Source organism: Lethenteron reissneri, chromosome 23 (genome assembly GCF_015708825.2).
Source record: "Lethenteron reissneri isolate LAM-NWPU_2019-01 chromosome 23, ASM1570882v1, whole genome shotgun sequence".
In the NCBI taxonomy this organism is placed as follows: Eukaryota; Metazoa; Chordata; class Hyperoartia; order Petromyzontiformes; family Petromyzontidae; genus Lethenteron; species Lethenteron reissneri.
Window position 1 is genome coordinate 20,523,147 of NC_083801.1, and position 15,915 is coordinate 20,539,061.

The 15,915-nt window shown below is 46.1% G+C and overlaps 1 protein-coding gene across 1 annotated transcript in view; it reads left to right on the top strand.

Annotated features, from left to right (window-relative positions):
* LOC133346179 (triple functional domain protein-like) overlaps positions 1-15,915 on the top strand; it is a 183,956-nt gene that overhangs the window by 95,933 nt on the left and 72,108 nt on the right. The window contains 2 exon segments of the mRNA XM_061557661.1: positions 551-699; positions 1,438-1,543. Of these exon segments, the coding sequence (XP_061413645.1) occupies positions 551-699; positions 1,438-1,543 (255 nt within the window).

Below are 15,915 nucleotides of genomic sequence, written 5' to 3' on the forward strand. Positions count from 1 at the left end.
CCACACAGCGGTCGGAGAACCCATGATGCATCATTCTGCATTGCATCTGTGTGTCTTTGTCTGTGTGTCTTTGCCTTGTGCACGGTTGAGATTGCATTGGTCGTGTTCCCACACTTCCCCCCCCAATAATTTTTCCCAGCGGTAGTGGCTGCCGCGTGGTTTGCTTTTGGAAATGTAGCCATTTTGTCAAGGGTTCAAAGTCAGGGTTGAGAGTCTATACTAAAAAATATCATAGGAATCTTGTGTATGCAGTCATTATTTTACAATCATTAACACATGCCGCTTGTGTCCAAAGCACATGAAATGAGCAGATGGAATTTTCCCCTTTGCAAATTACTACCAATGGGGGTGGGGGGGGGGGGGGCGCTAAAGTGTGGTGGTGTCAGGGAAGTTTAAAGGTCACACGACACAACAACAGAAAAGGTCACCACCCTTTAAACAATTACAAAAAAAATGTTTAGGAATAAGGAGCGGCACGAACGCGAGCCTCGTGTGACGCAGAGCATCCGTCATGCTCCCCCCCCTCACCGCCACCCTCCGCGTGTGCCAGGCGTCCAGCATCGACACCAAGCAAGACTGGATAAAGCACATCCGTGAAGCCATCCAGGAGCGCACCATCCACCTCAAGGGGGCGCTTAAAGAGCCCATCCACCTGCCCAAGTCCACAGCCGCCATGAAGCACAAGGCTTCCTCCAAGAGGTGTCTGCTGCTCTCATCCCCGATGCCCTGTCGATTTTGTCGACTCTCTCATTCGGTTTGCTTTCCCTACCTCACGGCAGTCTTTGTGTGTTCCGTACTCAATGCTTGATGATACCGGCTGATACTTGGAGTATGAGCGAACACTACCCTTGGTAGTCTGTGCTTCCTCCCACATCTCTCCTCTATGTCCACCACTCAACAGTCTTCACCTCTATCTTCCGTGTCCTCCTTAATATTTTACGAATTCACTCCATATTTTTCTTATTCGGCCCCACCGACCCTTCGATGGGATACGAATCCAATTTGTATCACATTGTGTGCGTGCCATGTGCATGATACATTTGCATAGAGCAAATCATCCGTGTGTGTGTGTGTGTCACCCGTGTGTGTGTGTGCTCGTGTAGGGAGGGGTAGTCTAGTGGTTAGCGTGCTGCGCTACGAACCCGGCGACCCGAGTTCGATTTCCGCTCATGGCCAACACCAGTGACCATTATTTTAACCGGTTCTGGGCCTCTCCTATATCGACTCAGCCTCAAAATGAGCACCCAGCGCAGTGTGAACACATTACCACTCAGGGGAAAAACGTGGCCGAGCGTGGCACTGGCCACCCACCTCCTCTTGTGCTGTGCCGGCTTTCATAGGTGCTCGCAAACAGCACTTGGCCCAACAGTCTGTTAAGGCTGAGGATCTTTGTCACACATCGCAGCGGCGACTAGCTTGTGCTCTTTTGCGTGACAGGGATAGCGGAGGGGAGGACGGGGACAGCCAGGGCGATGGGAGCTCACAGCCCGACACCATTTCCATCACCTCGCGCACCTCCCAGAACACGCTGGACAGCGACAAGGTGAGCGGGCTCTCGCGGGTGCACAGGTTGAGTTGGCCAATGCGCAGGAAAACGGAAGAGACGCAGCGATGACAATCCTGACAAGGTGGGAGCCGCGTGCTTGTGGGGCTGTGTGAACAGCAACTGGTTCGTGGTGACAACAGATAAACTGCTCTACATTTCCACGTGATTAGCCACTTCATTGGGCTATCATTTGTGGTCAGGTCGCTTCTGAAAAAGAGCTCTTGCTCAGTGGGCCTTACCTGGTAAAAATAAAATAGTTTATACTTTATAAATGACATCTTGCCAGTCAGTATAGCGAGTTTTTTCATTTTGACTCCAAACAGAAAATAATTTTAAAAAATTGGCTACGTATGACACGAAAGAAGTTCTACATACATACATGTTGACCTGAATATGATAAAGAATAATCAGTTCAACTGACACACATAAGTAGTGTACCTGTATTATGAACTGATCAAAAAAACAACTCGAATCTAAATTTTCAAAGCAGGACGGGTAGATTCTACTCTCATTCGTTCATAAGTGCGTGTGAACATGTGTGTGCATTAACACAGCGGCACGCAGTTTGGCATAGACCAGCAGTTGCAGGACCGTAGGCCTGCGTGAGTGTACGCGAGTAACTAATCCGTGTGTGTGTGTTTCAGCAGCGCCGGTTAATGTTTCAAATCTGTAAATAACGAAGAAACCCATCACTACAGAATAACATTTGGGCAGGCCGGGAAAAAACAACAAGTTTCCACAACATGCAAAAAATGAGCATGCGAGTGTGTACAAAAAGCATTGAGCAAAACCACCAGTTCCTGCAGAACTGCATTTGTTGACATCTTGTCTTTAAGTCACCATCAATTGAGTTTGTTGTTCTTCCCCCGCACTTCCGATTAGCACGGTTGGCTACAAACAGTGCGAAAGGAGTTCAACATGCTTCAATAAATTGAGCAAAATATAACTTACAGGTCAAATTGGCTCAATTTATTGATGGTGAATTAAGACGAGACGACCACAATGCAGTTCTTCAGATAACTGGTGGTTTTTCATAATGCTTAAGGCCAGGAGCTTTTTGTCATGAATCTCAGACTGGCCATTGTATGTTGAACTTCTTTCGCACCATACGCAGCCAACCTTGCTGCACACAAAGCCCACTTGCATTGTGTGGAGTAGACGATCATGTTGAGTTCACGTTGGCACACGAGCGATGTCGGGCGCGAGCTGGCAGGTCAGTCAGTCGTCGTGCGTGTGACTTGCGTAATTTTGCGTTTTCCACACCCGAATTTGGCAGCGCGTCAAACAACAGCTTATTTTAAGCCGTAGGTTTTCATGCCCTGCTCTGTTCATTCTTAGGTAAGAGTTTATTTTGCGTATTCGCTTGCCACATTTGCTATGCACGTGTGCTCCAGCAACGTCTTCTTCACGACAAATAATCATGCGACACGTACGACAGTCTGTGTCGCACAAATTAGTTTGGACACTTGATTTCATTATTGTTTCTCACACTGCTTTAACCTTTACATGGTTACCTTATTTATCTGTGATGGTTATAACTGACGATTTATCAATTGTTTACAAAATGAACGCAAATTCCACGGAAATAAAATATGAAGTGTATTTGTTTGAGCGATTATGTAATTCTGATACATAGTTCAGTGCGTAATGACAGCTTGCCCGAAGCAAATATATAAAGGCATTTGATGTGTGTTGCAATGGGAAATTTGTCATAAGATAAAAAGAAACTGCGAGCCTGAGCATGCTTGGGGAGCAAGATGAATGTTCACCTGCATCTTGCAATTCCCCCTTTGTTTCTCTGGCAGTTCATGAGATTAACGCTAAATAAGCCCCTTAGTTGATTCATAATAAAGGTTTTTGGGTTGGGTCGCGTAAGCATTCGTGTGTCGTAACCGTCCAGCACCCAACAGCCAGTAAGGTTTGTCATGTAAACAAAACACCAATGAGTTGCTACTTCAGCCGGTGTGTTGGAGAGTAAATTCCCAACATTTACAATTTGACTGCGACGTTTTGCTGGTAATTACATCCAGCATCAGCGGGCGATTTCCCAGAATAGTGAAGCAATCCATCTGTTTCCGGTCTTAAATAGTGTAAGATGACGTCATCACTGTGAACCCATCATGTGCAGAGATCAGAGGGGGAGGAGGGTTTATTGTAATTATATAATATATTAGTTAGTTAGCATGTGTTTCCTTTTTTCAGGAATACAGTTGTAATAATACGCTTCCAGGCCACACAAAGCCTATAGTTGTCAGAGCGGTTAAAATTATTTGTATTTCTCTCAGTTTCAATAGATTGTCAAATCAGTCTCGGCCAGTAATAATTCGTTTTACACAACAATTCAACGTTATCAAAATCAATTGAGTGTCCTTGTTGGCAGGCATGTTCTGCAGCTGCCGGCATTTGCGTTTGTGAGTATTTGGTATTCTTTTACTTTTACACTAATGTCACGTCCCGTCTGTCCAATATAGCATCTGCCACGTACGAAGGGGTTGATGGCCGATGGTCATGAAGAGTTACGGAGTGGCAGCTGAGGAATTGAACGTGTCGGAGAGTCCAACTTTCGTGGAGATGGAGCGATGAAATTGGTTTGTCTGCAGGTGCTAGGTTGATTTTCATCATGCAGTGGATTGATCGTGGCTAATGGTGAAAATGATTTGTAATCTGGTGAGGGCATGTTCAGTCATATTCAAGGGAGACATGGCAACCTATACAAGCAAGGCAGTGTTGGGATTGATTTAATAATTTTATTTCATTGCAAAGAATGTGGGATTGGAGTGTTTACTTTGGAAATGAATCCAACATCTGCAGCGAATGGCTCTCATGAACGATGTTACATTCATACCCACGTCTGTAGACGGCTGTTTTGAGAGCGCACCATGGAGTTGCCTGTAGGAATGTGACAACTCACCATTGCCATACTGCCATGAATTGTCGAGATTCAAGGTCACGTTCCAAGTCAAGAATGTATCCGGTTATTTCGTCTTGTTTGTACCATCTCATATGTTCTTGAGTTTTTTCAGCTTTATTACATTAACCTATTAACCTATTAAAGAGGTAGCATTTGCAGTTGATGTGGCTTTTCAATGTAAACAATTAATTCCTACGTCCACGATTTTATGCAGGTGTCATGAGCATAAGAATAATTTCAAACAATGAATCAGTGACTCGTTACATGTCTAGGGAGCAAGGCATGCTGGGATTCTCACTGCCCGAACCTGTGCACACTGATTCAGCCTCAAACTGATCACTATAGTACTTGGTCTATTCAGTCCCCAAATATATAATGTGGTAGTCTCATGAAACCCATGCTACGTTTCCCATAATATGGAAAGGTAACCCTAAATTTTGATTTAAAGCTTTCGTGACTGCAGGGATTCAACCTTCTTTGTTCTTTCGGTAAAGTCACGTAGAAGGGAAATAATCAAATAATAAAATAAGAAAAACAAAACATTACATTTTTTTATTATATCTATTATAATTATTTAATTATGGTTTATTATTATTTTTATTTTTATTTTATTATTTCCCTTCTACGTGAATTTACTGAAAGAACCAAGAAGATGAAAGGTAACCCCCTTTAACATATATGGAAAATGGGAACCTCCATTATGCAATGTTTGAAATCCCCTGGTTGAGATTTAGAAATTACACTGGTGGGGATTTGTGACTTTGTCGATGCAGGTTGCATTGTTCGCCTGCTGCAGAGGAGTCTGCAAAACGTTCCAGAGCCCCGAGATTCACGGTGGCATTCGGTGAAATCTCGTTGAATCTAATGCATGCGCTGAAATTTACTCTCGCATCGATTGCACTTTGTGAAGTGTTTTTAACGATTGCACGTGTGAGCATTTTCAGCCTGAGCGTACTGCAAAGCTTTGCTTGCAGGGGTATATACAGTGTACGTAGCTACGCGCCTGTTTTAGGCTGGGCACGAGCACTTATCAGCGAGCGACATATCGTTTTGTGTATCACCTCCACCACGACTGATATGGGACACGCATTTAGCACTTAAAAGCCCAGCGCTGTGCCAGCTCCGTGAACCGTGCATAAATCCCAATTAGGAAAAACCAGCTCAAAAGACGGTCATTAATTCACTGCAAAAGTAAGTTGGAGTTTGCAGCGTGCGCAGTGTAAGTGCAGGGCGGCGTGAAACTGCACAGTGCCTTGAGCTGGACCGAGAGGCTGGGTTTCATGAGCTCTGAAATGGGGGGTGGGGGAGTGTTGTGGCATGCAGGATGGGGGTGGCTGGGACTGGCAGGGGTTTATGCTGCAGAGCTCTTAGTGTGGACAATGGTGGTGGGATGAAGGTAAGTTAAGTGGGGGAGGTGGATGTGGATTTGAATGTGAGAGATATCGCTCAGCTCCACTGCTAACAACCCTCGACAAGCCCAGCTTTCATGTTCTCTTAATGAGCAGAAACATGGAGCATAATATGGAACACACCACCAAACTCGCATCAACGGAATCTTTGTCTCTGGCACGAGTGAAGAAAAATTGGCTGCAACTAAAAACAGAGGACTGTGGGTGGAACTGAAGGGGGACTCGTGCTGAACACCAGCGCTCTCGTGGCGATAGAAAGGCGGGATGTGAGCGGTGCTCGTCTGCAAAGCAACGGAGGAGGGGTGGCTTGGGAGAGAGAGGGGGAACTAGATTTGAGTGGGTGGGGTGGTGGTCTCTGGTGTGTTTGTGGAGGGGGGGTGGTAGTTTAAAGGATGGAGGGCGTGGGGAGGTGCATGGGAGTAGAGAGTATACATTGAACATGGGGAATTGAGGTTTGGGGGGAGGGTGGGAGGTCGTTTTGGGGGAGGGGTTCTTGCCTAGCCTGCGATGGTTTGGGAAACTTGCAGATGGGGTTGGACGGGGTAGAGGGCCTTTTGGGGTTAACGTCTGGCTGGGCCTGGGGAGGGAGAGATACAAGGCGTGTGTGTACACGCGCACGGGCCTTGGGGTTTCTCAGGAATTATTCTGCGCAGCCGCTCGCGAAAAAATGTGGCTTTGGCGGCAACAACATGGGCGCCTTGTTGATGTAGCCCGAGTGATAACTTACTGCTTTGGAAAGTGTCCCCATTAGACATTGTTTTGGAAAGGATGAAGGACAAGGGAAAAAAAAACTGGGGAAACTGTGGCACTCTGACAATGCATTTTATGGGGTTGATTTGTTGATTAGCGTTGTGCGGACGTTTCTGTTGTGGAGTAAAACATTCCCGGTGTAATTAGTGAGTTGTTTATAGGTGCGCAGAGCCATTTTTATGGTGCCTAAACTATTGCGTGACTGGTGCCATTGGTTATGTTATTCCGTGTGAGTAGCTTATTGCTTGCAACAAATTTAAAATGCACTCTTTTTAAAACCACATTCATTATTAAAACAGTACTTTACAATAAACAGTTTGGTGGGGAAGGTCTTTCACGTGCAGCGACGTGCTGCATGCACGAGTCGCGGTTTTTTTAAAGTCCATTTTCCTGCACGTAGTTTTTTTCTTTCTTGAACATGAATAAGAAGTGGAGAGGGAGTTTGAATGGAAAAAATACAAAGTTGTAAAATATCGTCCTAACCACCGTTAGCCCAATGATGGACAAGAGTCATTTAGACATTGGGGAGGTCGCACAAATTATCCTCCTGGGACACATCTACAGAATGGTTTTTATGTGGAATATGATATATATTTATGGGCAGACTCGTGTGCCTAATCATTGTGGATTGCAGTGTTTCCTGGCATGGAGCACATGCCTGGCGTGTGTCTGGCTCGCTCAGCTGAAGTCAGATGGGGGGGGGGGGGGGAATTTGCTGGGGTTTGGAGATGGGAAGGGGAGAGGAGGGAGGAGGGGTGAGGAGTGTTTGGTGGAACGCAGCGGGGATCCTTGGGATGTGAGGGGAGAAGTGGGGGAAGAGGAGGGGAGGGGGGAACTTGTGGAGGGAAAGAGAGGAGAGAGGTGGGGCTGCCGGTGTGTGGCTGTGCACCGCCACCTCATTCATGGGACCGCTCGCTGAAAGAGACGTGACTTTCTTTGGCTTGCAAAGTAGCGTGGAGCAAGCTCGGCACGGCAACTCGCCACGCAAGCGGCTCGCGAGATGCGCTGGGAGCCTCCTCCGCCTGCTTCCGTTACACCCAGCTCGGCTGCGCTAAGGCAGATGTGCGGAGGGTCAGGCAGGCGTACGGAGCGGGAGACCGACAGACCGCAGTGAGGGCTTTGGCACGCAGCGAAGAGTTTAGCTTTTTTTGTTATTTACACTCGGTTGTTTTTATAATTTTTTGTTACGTTTAAAAAAAAAATTGTCCTGCGGCCAACAGCTAGTGTGTGAGCTCAGAGGTCGTCATTGCCTCACTCGGGTTGCCCTGGAAGACAGGTAAGGATCGATGTAATCGGCAATTGCCAAAAATTAAGTACACAAAGGGTAATTGGGCAGGGTTGCACTGCAGCGTGTGTGTGCGACGGGCGTCGCAGTAGCAGCAGTAGCAGCGGCAGAGGTGGTGCATGCATTGGGCGGTGCCGTGAGGCTCTGTGCGCTTAGGGGCCGACCCGTCGAGTCGAAAATCTCTTGAGGTGGCAGCGAGTTACTCCCACGGCGCTCATTGATTTTAGTGAGCTGCGGCACGAGGATACTTTTTGCTTGGTGTGGTACGATTAGCGAGTGAAGGTGTGTGGCACCAGTGGCAAGCGTTCGCAGCAACAGTGTGTATTAGCGATAAGCACTTTAAGCTGGTGGGTTTTAGCGGAGACAGTTTTGAGCGAGTTTGCCACAGTATAGCGGTTGGCACCAGCAGTGTTGCACTCTTGGCTGGTGAGCGCTTACGGCGGATTATTTTTTGTGCTCTAGCAGTTCACGCTTTGAGCTGGTTCATGCTATATTCCTACTGTTGCATAGGTCTCAAGCGGTTTGCGTTGGCATAGCGTGCTGCTGTCGAGGTGGTGAGCGTCAAAGCATCCTCCTCCGCTTGGTTGAATTTTCACGAGCGGCACACAATCGCTTAGTCGGCGTCGTTCGCTGGTGCCGAGCGAGTTCGGAGGCGGAGAGGTTGAGGTGCTCCTTGTCATGGAGTTGAGCACGTCGAGCGGAGCGGCAGAGTTGGGGGGCGGCCGCGGGAAGACGGTGCGCACCCTCGGGGCCATGGCGGACTTCCTGGGCTCCCTGGCCGCCCCGCACACCGCCATGGTACGTGACCACGCTCGCTCGCTCGCTCGCTCGCTCGCTCTCGTGCCCCTTGCGCATATGCTGTACAAAAAATATATTTTTTAATGGTACAGACCCATGGATGAAATACGCGCGTCACGTTCGTCGGTGACACCGCCCCGTAGCAGTAAGGTATGTCGTCGGCTGACGTGTTTGAGCACTGGCCATTCCTTCGGAGCAGCGGTGTCGAAGGGCGTGTTGCACGAAATGTCGGCCGACTCGAAGGTTTCCTGTTCCAAGGCGATATGCAAAAGGTAAACATGTCGAGGGTTGATGGCTTTTCGTTTTGGCACTCTGTTGTGTAACTCTTCACACATCGTCCGAAGTCACGTTCGCGGCATCATCGCTGCACCTTTATAAACATTCTAAGCCATGTAAAACAGGGGTGTAAAAACGTACGGGGTCACAGGCCATTGGCAGCCTCCTGGAAACTTTTGCACAGCCTCTTGAAATACACCCCTGGGTATGACATTTCTTCGTCGGGTTATTAGTTTATTTTTTTAGCAGCATTCATTGCAAGGTTAATTTATGGAATCCTGCGTTTTACAGTGTTATTTCGGTTGCAAATCAAACACTACCTTTTTGTCTTGGAACCAATGCGTACTATGCAAACAGGTATTACAAAAGACATTAGTGTGTTGTTATTCATGAAGGTCCAGTGCACCCAACACATTTTTGGATGAAATGTCTCCCCGAGGCTGGAAGGGCGTGACACCTGGCCATAAAGCATCCTTAAAGGCAGCAGGAAAATATTTGACTCTCACAGTAATGTGTGCGAGCTTAGAACATTTTAAGTGAGTAAGATGTGTGACTTGTTTGTAACCTAAGTTTTGAGTTAAACTTGCTTAATATTATTGAAGGATATCAAATTAAAATGCGGTCAATAAATGTAGCTCTGTGTGTGTGCACGCCTTTTGTGGCGTGCGATTGTGGGTTTGTGTGTGGGTGCTGGAAAGGGGGAGGGTGGGTGTACGGGGGTCTGCTTTGTGAATGTTTTTGGTTCATGGGTGTGTGCATGGTTGTTTATGCGGGCACGTTTGCTTGTGTTATTTGTCTGAAAGTATGGGTATGTGGATAAGTGTGTGTGTGTTTGTATGTGTCTGTGTTGGCACAGTAGGGGGCCCAGGTGGTGCATTGGCCAGTCATCTCAGTCAGTAAACCCATGGCACCTGAGTCTGTCCCGTGACCTGCCAGCGGGCATTCGACACTTCACGTGGCCTTGAAGTGCACATTGCCTGGTACAAGTGCCGTGGTGTCGTCGCTGCCACTTCGTGGCGAATGTGTGGGTGTAGTGGGAGTGGTGGCTGAGTGGTTAGCGCACTGCCCTGTGGACTGGGCTATCCGAGTTCGATTCCCGCTCATAACCAATCATCGTGGTGAATTTTAACCAGACCCTTCCCTAGGTCGAACCAGCTTTAAAAATTTGCATCTGGTACGGTGTGTAAACATCAGCGCTCGAGAGACAAAGGTATGTGGGTAGTATATGGTTGTTTGTGTGGGGATGTGTGTGTATCTGGCTGTAAAGATATGGGTTTTTGTTTTTTGTGTAATGGGTGTTTAGGCATTTATTGTGGTGAGAAGTGTGGTGCATCGCAAACCCAGAGAACCTGGATTTGATTCCCAGCCACTGCTAACAACAGTGGAGAGTAGAGTCGTGTTATGAATTGGCTTGGGTCTCCCTTAGGTCAATTAAACATGAAATGAGTACCCCATGTAGTTTATGAGCATCATAACTTGGGAGACGAAGGCAGTTGGGCATGTTGGTTGGCCACACCACCCACTCGTGTGCAGTTACCGATCTAAATAGGTGCTCACCAACAGCACTTGCCCCAACGGTCTGTATGGCTATACGTGGGATCTTTGCACGCACGTTTCTCAGTGTAATCCATGTGTTCCAGGTCAGCCTGTCCATGTGCTCCCAGGTTCTTGGGTTCAATGAAAATGTAATGTAACTCGGAACAGAGCTTTGAAGTCAATGAAAGGCTTACATACAAACATTCGTCAGCCTGTGGTGCTTTCTCATTTTATTTCATCTGACTCCAATCATTGACAAATGTTAACAACTTTATGTTGTGGGCTAAATGTATTTTGATGGCCATTAGATTATTATTTTTTGTTAGTACCGTGTTTGCTTTTTTATCAAGTGTTATGGATAGTTTGTTCCGTCTTCCTGACGCTATACGAAAGCCCCATTGATCTGTCGTAGTACCGTTTGTGCCAGTTGTTCCTGCTCTTGCTCCTATTTTCATGACGTTGCTTACTTCAACCCCACTCCCCCCGCCTCCCCCCACTCCCCCCACGATGCATGAAGGCTAAAGGGGAACAGAGCCTCTCCAGACCCAGTTGAACCCGAAAACAGTAAAGTGAATTCACAGTCGAGCCACAATGACAAATATTTGTGCATTTTTCCATACACTCGAATCTTGCAGAAGACCTCTGTGCTAAGCCCAAACTGGCAAAACGCGTTTATTAATTGATATGGTCAGCCAGACTGTAGTTACCAAATTAAACATGACATGACTGCTTTCGGGCTGTCCTTAGAGTTTTTCCCACATATCTGACGTGGGAATCCTCTTCGGCATTGAATACACACTGTTCCCTCCTTAGATTTGAATCATTATGAGAGTTCATTCTCACGAGTGTTGTAATATTCAGACCCTTTCATGGTGTAGAGCAAGTATTTTCCTTTGGTAATTATTATGCTTGCTGTGGCCTTCCTTATTTGGAAGTTGATCCCTCTGTGTTTTCCCCCCCTTGCTTGCCAGTCCATGTGTCATTACGCCCGGTCCCTATTGCATGTCTGTCTCGGCCACGTTGTTTGTTTCCCTGCCCGTTAAAACAATCAGTCCTTTATTATGGTTACAAGCATTTTCTCATCGACTCGGGATTTTCATTGCGAACACAAGCACCGCTTGGTTGACATCTGTTAACAGGTTTTTTGAGATGTGCTTTCAGGTTCTTTTCGTTTTTTTTCTTTGTTGACTTTAGCCATTCAGCATCCGCATCGTTGACATTCGTGAACATTGGGGATCGACCCTCAGGGATGCTGCTGGTCTGGTCCGTCTCCTTGTACCTGAGTTGTAAAAATGCCCCTCGTTTTTGTGTAGAACGCAGCAAGGAAGGATACAATTTCTTCTTAGCACGTAGGTTTTCGTGGCCAATGTTACGGCCGAAAATGTTATGTTTGGTAAATGTGACAATCGATTTGTGTGGCTTCATCGGGTGATGGAGGATTTGTAATAGTATACATTTGGTGAGATCATTATATGGCCTAGCCTAAAAAAAACACCTCTGCAGAACTTAATCTTCAGCTCAATGCCATGAAGATTTCCATTTCCCTGGGCTTCACTTTTGAATGATTCACTTCACGTAATGTTGATTTGGTGCATCGCTTATTCACGCTGATGTGGGAGGCACGACTGGTGGAACCTATTATCCACGTTTATCCGTGGAATTTATTGATGTTATCCACGCAGGCTATCAAGGGATGATGAGCACCGCTAATGATATGAATGTGACTTATCTGCAGAAAGATACACCAGAGGATTAATTTAGCACTCGTGGAAAACCACTTTCAGGTGACTTTTCTGTGGACAAATTAATATTTAAAAAAGCATGATAGGGACTGATCCATTGATAAAGGGAGTATCACCTAATCGTTTGGATGCAGGGAAAATTGTGTAGTGTTAATTGGGCCATGAATAAGGGGATTGTTTTACTGTATTCTTGGGAACTATTCACATTCAAGAAGCTCAAAAAATGTCTCTGTCCATCTGTTTTTAATTCCACCAACAGTAGTGCTTTTTAATACGTCTTTTATCAACATAACTGATTACGCATTTCCAAGCATGTCACTTTTATCAGGATATAACGGAAATCTTTAGATGTCCTTTTGCCTCCCGGCTTAGTTAGATTATCACCACATATTTCTTTTTAACCGTCTGGCAGTGCCATTTTGTTTTTTGCGTTGCTGCATATGATGATGGTACAGTACTCGTTTTCGGTTTGTGGAGATTCGGTGCGAGACAGTTCGCAATGTCAATGCATTCAAACGGCGTCGCTGTTAGCAATTATTCTAAATAATTCTATCTGGAGAGTAAAGCCTGCACACGGTAGTTCTGCTCGTTTAAATTGCTTTCCGGTTGCAGAGCTCCATCTGAGATTACTGCCCCTGCACCAACGCCTGCTCCTTCTCAATGGAGCGAAAAAAAATACTTGGCTGATTCTTTTTTTCTAATCCTAAAGCAACAAAAAAAACCTCATCCCTTTCAAGAAATGAATAACTGTGTTACTGTAGCCTGTTTTTATTAATCATTTTTATTGTGTTTTTTAATGGTGACATGTTTAAATTAAATTACAGCAAGGAAGAAAAAAAATAACAGAGCATAAAAGAGTGTTAAAATCACCTCAGACAGCATATCTTCATGTGCAGATTATACAATCCACTGACTTGCTTTAGAGTTCTGCTTGCTCAACGTGACCATATGGGAAATTAACAACAACCTTATTTCCACACGCATGAAAAAGAATGTGGTTTGACAAGCTGAGACTTCCAAAATGGTGGTAACAGAATCTCATCTCACTGGCGCCAAGATGGCCGACCTCATTGCGTTTTACAAGAGAATGTGAATCGTCGGGGAATTCGTGTCCCTGAGAAGCCCATGTGCGTGAAACCAAGACAAGTGGCTTCAATTCAATTGCCACGTCGCTGCCTTTACACATTTTCATTTAATATTTCTTGCCATGCACATATTCTCACGATTTAAACTGGATTTTTTGTCATTCGGCCTGATGCGATTGCGTGTCAAAACATGGTCATTGTTATGTAATGTTGTTGGTTATTGGCACGAGCAGAGTTTGCACATCATGGATGCACGGTGTTAGCAATGTGTAGGCGTGGGGGTCCCTGGCAGCATGGAGATAATTGGGAGTATCTTTTGCCAATGGACACTGCTGTGAAGTCCAGTCCCATGCTGAGAGAAAAAAACCCCACATATTTGTATGTTAGTGAGTTTTTATTATTTGTATTGTGGTTTTTGCTCTACTGATTTATTTATTCAAGGTTTAGTTTTGTTGGCATTTATGATATGCGTGTCTCAGTTTGGGTTTTCTGGGTGTGTTTTTGTGCTGGTAGCTGCCTCCATCTGCTCTGGGTTTGTTTCCCTAAGGCACCAGAGTGCGGGTGTATATTGTTACAGCTCGCCAGTGCCCTCATGAAGAATCATAAGCACCATTGGGTTGTTCAGTTTGTAATTTCGGTCTCATGCTTAGCAATGATTACAAATATTGAGGGGACGCTTAAGAAAAAGGATCCGGCGTTAAAATTGTGCAGATAAAATGCGGAGCGGCCTCAAGTATTGTGGGGCGGGAGTTTGATGGGGTCAGCTCCTCGCAGCCCGAAGTCGGCCGGCGAGTGTTGTCCGTAAATGGCGTGCGCTGCCATGCTGGAAGAACCCAGAGGCTGCCCTCTCGCGTGGTCATGCTGCTGACTAAGCCTAAGGCCGGCGGGCCCGAGGGGCCATGGCTTCCCACCGCTCCCTACCTCGCCAGGCAAGCTGGGGGCGAGCCCGTGCATTGACGTCGACCAGCGCGCGCTCACAGCCACGCGGTTAATTTTTTTTGTGGAGAAAGGGCAGGCAGCGCCGCTTAATACTTACATGAATGTACACGGTGACGGTTACAACCGGGAGGTTGAAACATTTGTGAGTTGTAAAATGTGAAATTTGAATCCTGTTAATGAACGTGAAGGAATCGCAAGAGCTGGCAGTGGAATGGGGATGCCTTGTTCATCCCGCGGTGGGATTGACCATGCCCAAAGTTGAATGACCGAGTGGGTTCCACACTCGTCAGGCAGCACACACCCCACCGCCGCACGCTGCCACAGACGGACATGTTGGTCCCTCGAGCAGAAGTCTTAGCTGTACACTGAGAGTGTGTGTGTGTGTGTAGCTGGTGCATCTGCCAATCATCTCAGTCGGTCAACGCATGGCACCTGGGTCTGTTCCATGACCTGTCAGCGAGCCGTCGACACTTCACGTGGCCTCAGTGCACCTGGCCTGGCACAGGCACCGTGGTTATGTCACTGCCACTTAGCAGCGAATGGCGGTGGCTTTTTTGTTAATCATACACAGGTTAAAGTTTTTCTGCTTACCAAGTATATATTTCATAGCAATATATACTTTACACAGAATAGATTACAGTATAGACACCGTACGATATATTAGGTATGTAATGATTCCAGGCCCTTTATGACATGAATATTCACGATTTGATTGAAGATAATATTGTTGTTACCTTGTAGTGGATGTAGCGCCTCTGGATTTCTTACCAAATTGCGTGCACATTGTGTGTGAATAAAACGTCGATGATTCATGCGCGCACAATTTAAAGCATGTGCAGATATAATGCAGGTTTTTTTGGGTTAGATCGCCTGAATATAAATGTGTCGTGAAACCCACCACCACCCGACACAGCAAATTAGTAAGGGTTGTCACGTAAACAGAACATGCCAGATCGTTACTAGTACAGCACAATTCGTTACTAGTACACCGTACCAGTAATGAATTGGCATGTTCTTTTAAGTGACAAACCTTAGTAATTGGCTGTGTCGGGTGGTGGCGGGTGTTTAATGACACATTAATATTCAGGCGATTTAACCCAAAAAATATATTATGGATGATATTGGTCGCGGAAGCCTACGTGTTAAACATGTACAGGGAGCATAAAAACAATGTAATTGATTAATTGATGCGTTGTTAGATGCGCCCTCCCTCCTTCCCTCCAGCTAGCAAAACTTTTTCCCCAAATATTGCATGCCATGCATTTGCGTGGGATACATCAGCCGCTTGCCCGAGCGTCAGGAATCCAGCCAGAAAACGTTTTCCCGTATCATATGACTTCTTATTCTCAAACACTTTCTGACTATGCTTGTATGCGGTTTCCAGCTAGACTATGTTTTGTCTACAATCAAAAACGTGTGTGTGTGTGAGCCTGAATTTTTGCCACAACGAACCCATTTATTTTATGGTGTGCAGAATGAGTGTTACCACTCGCCGCCCCAGTCTGCCCCACACAAGATACCGATCGACAGCGGTGCCTCTCTCAGCATTAGACCATGCTTATCGTGGAATTTCTAGTTTAGCCTTCATGACAGTATCTTATATGAAATTGCCTTGCAGGTTTAAATATCAAAGGTCAA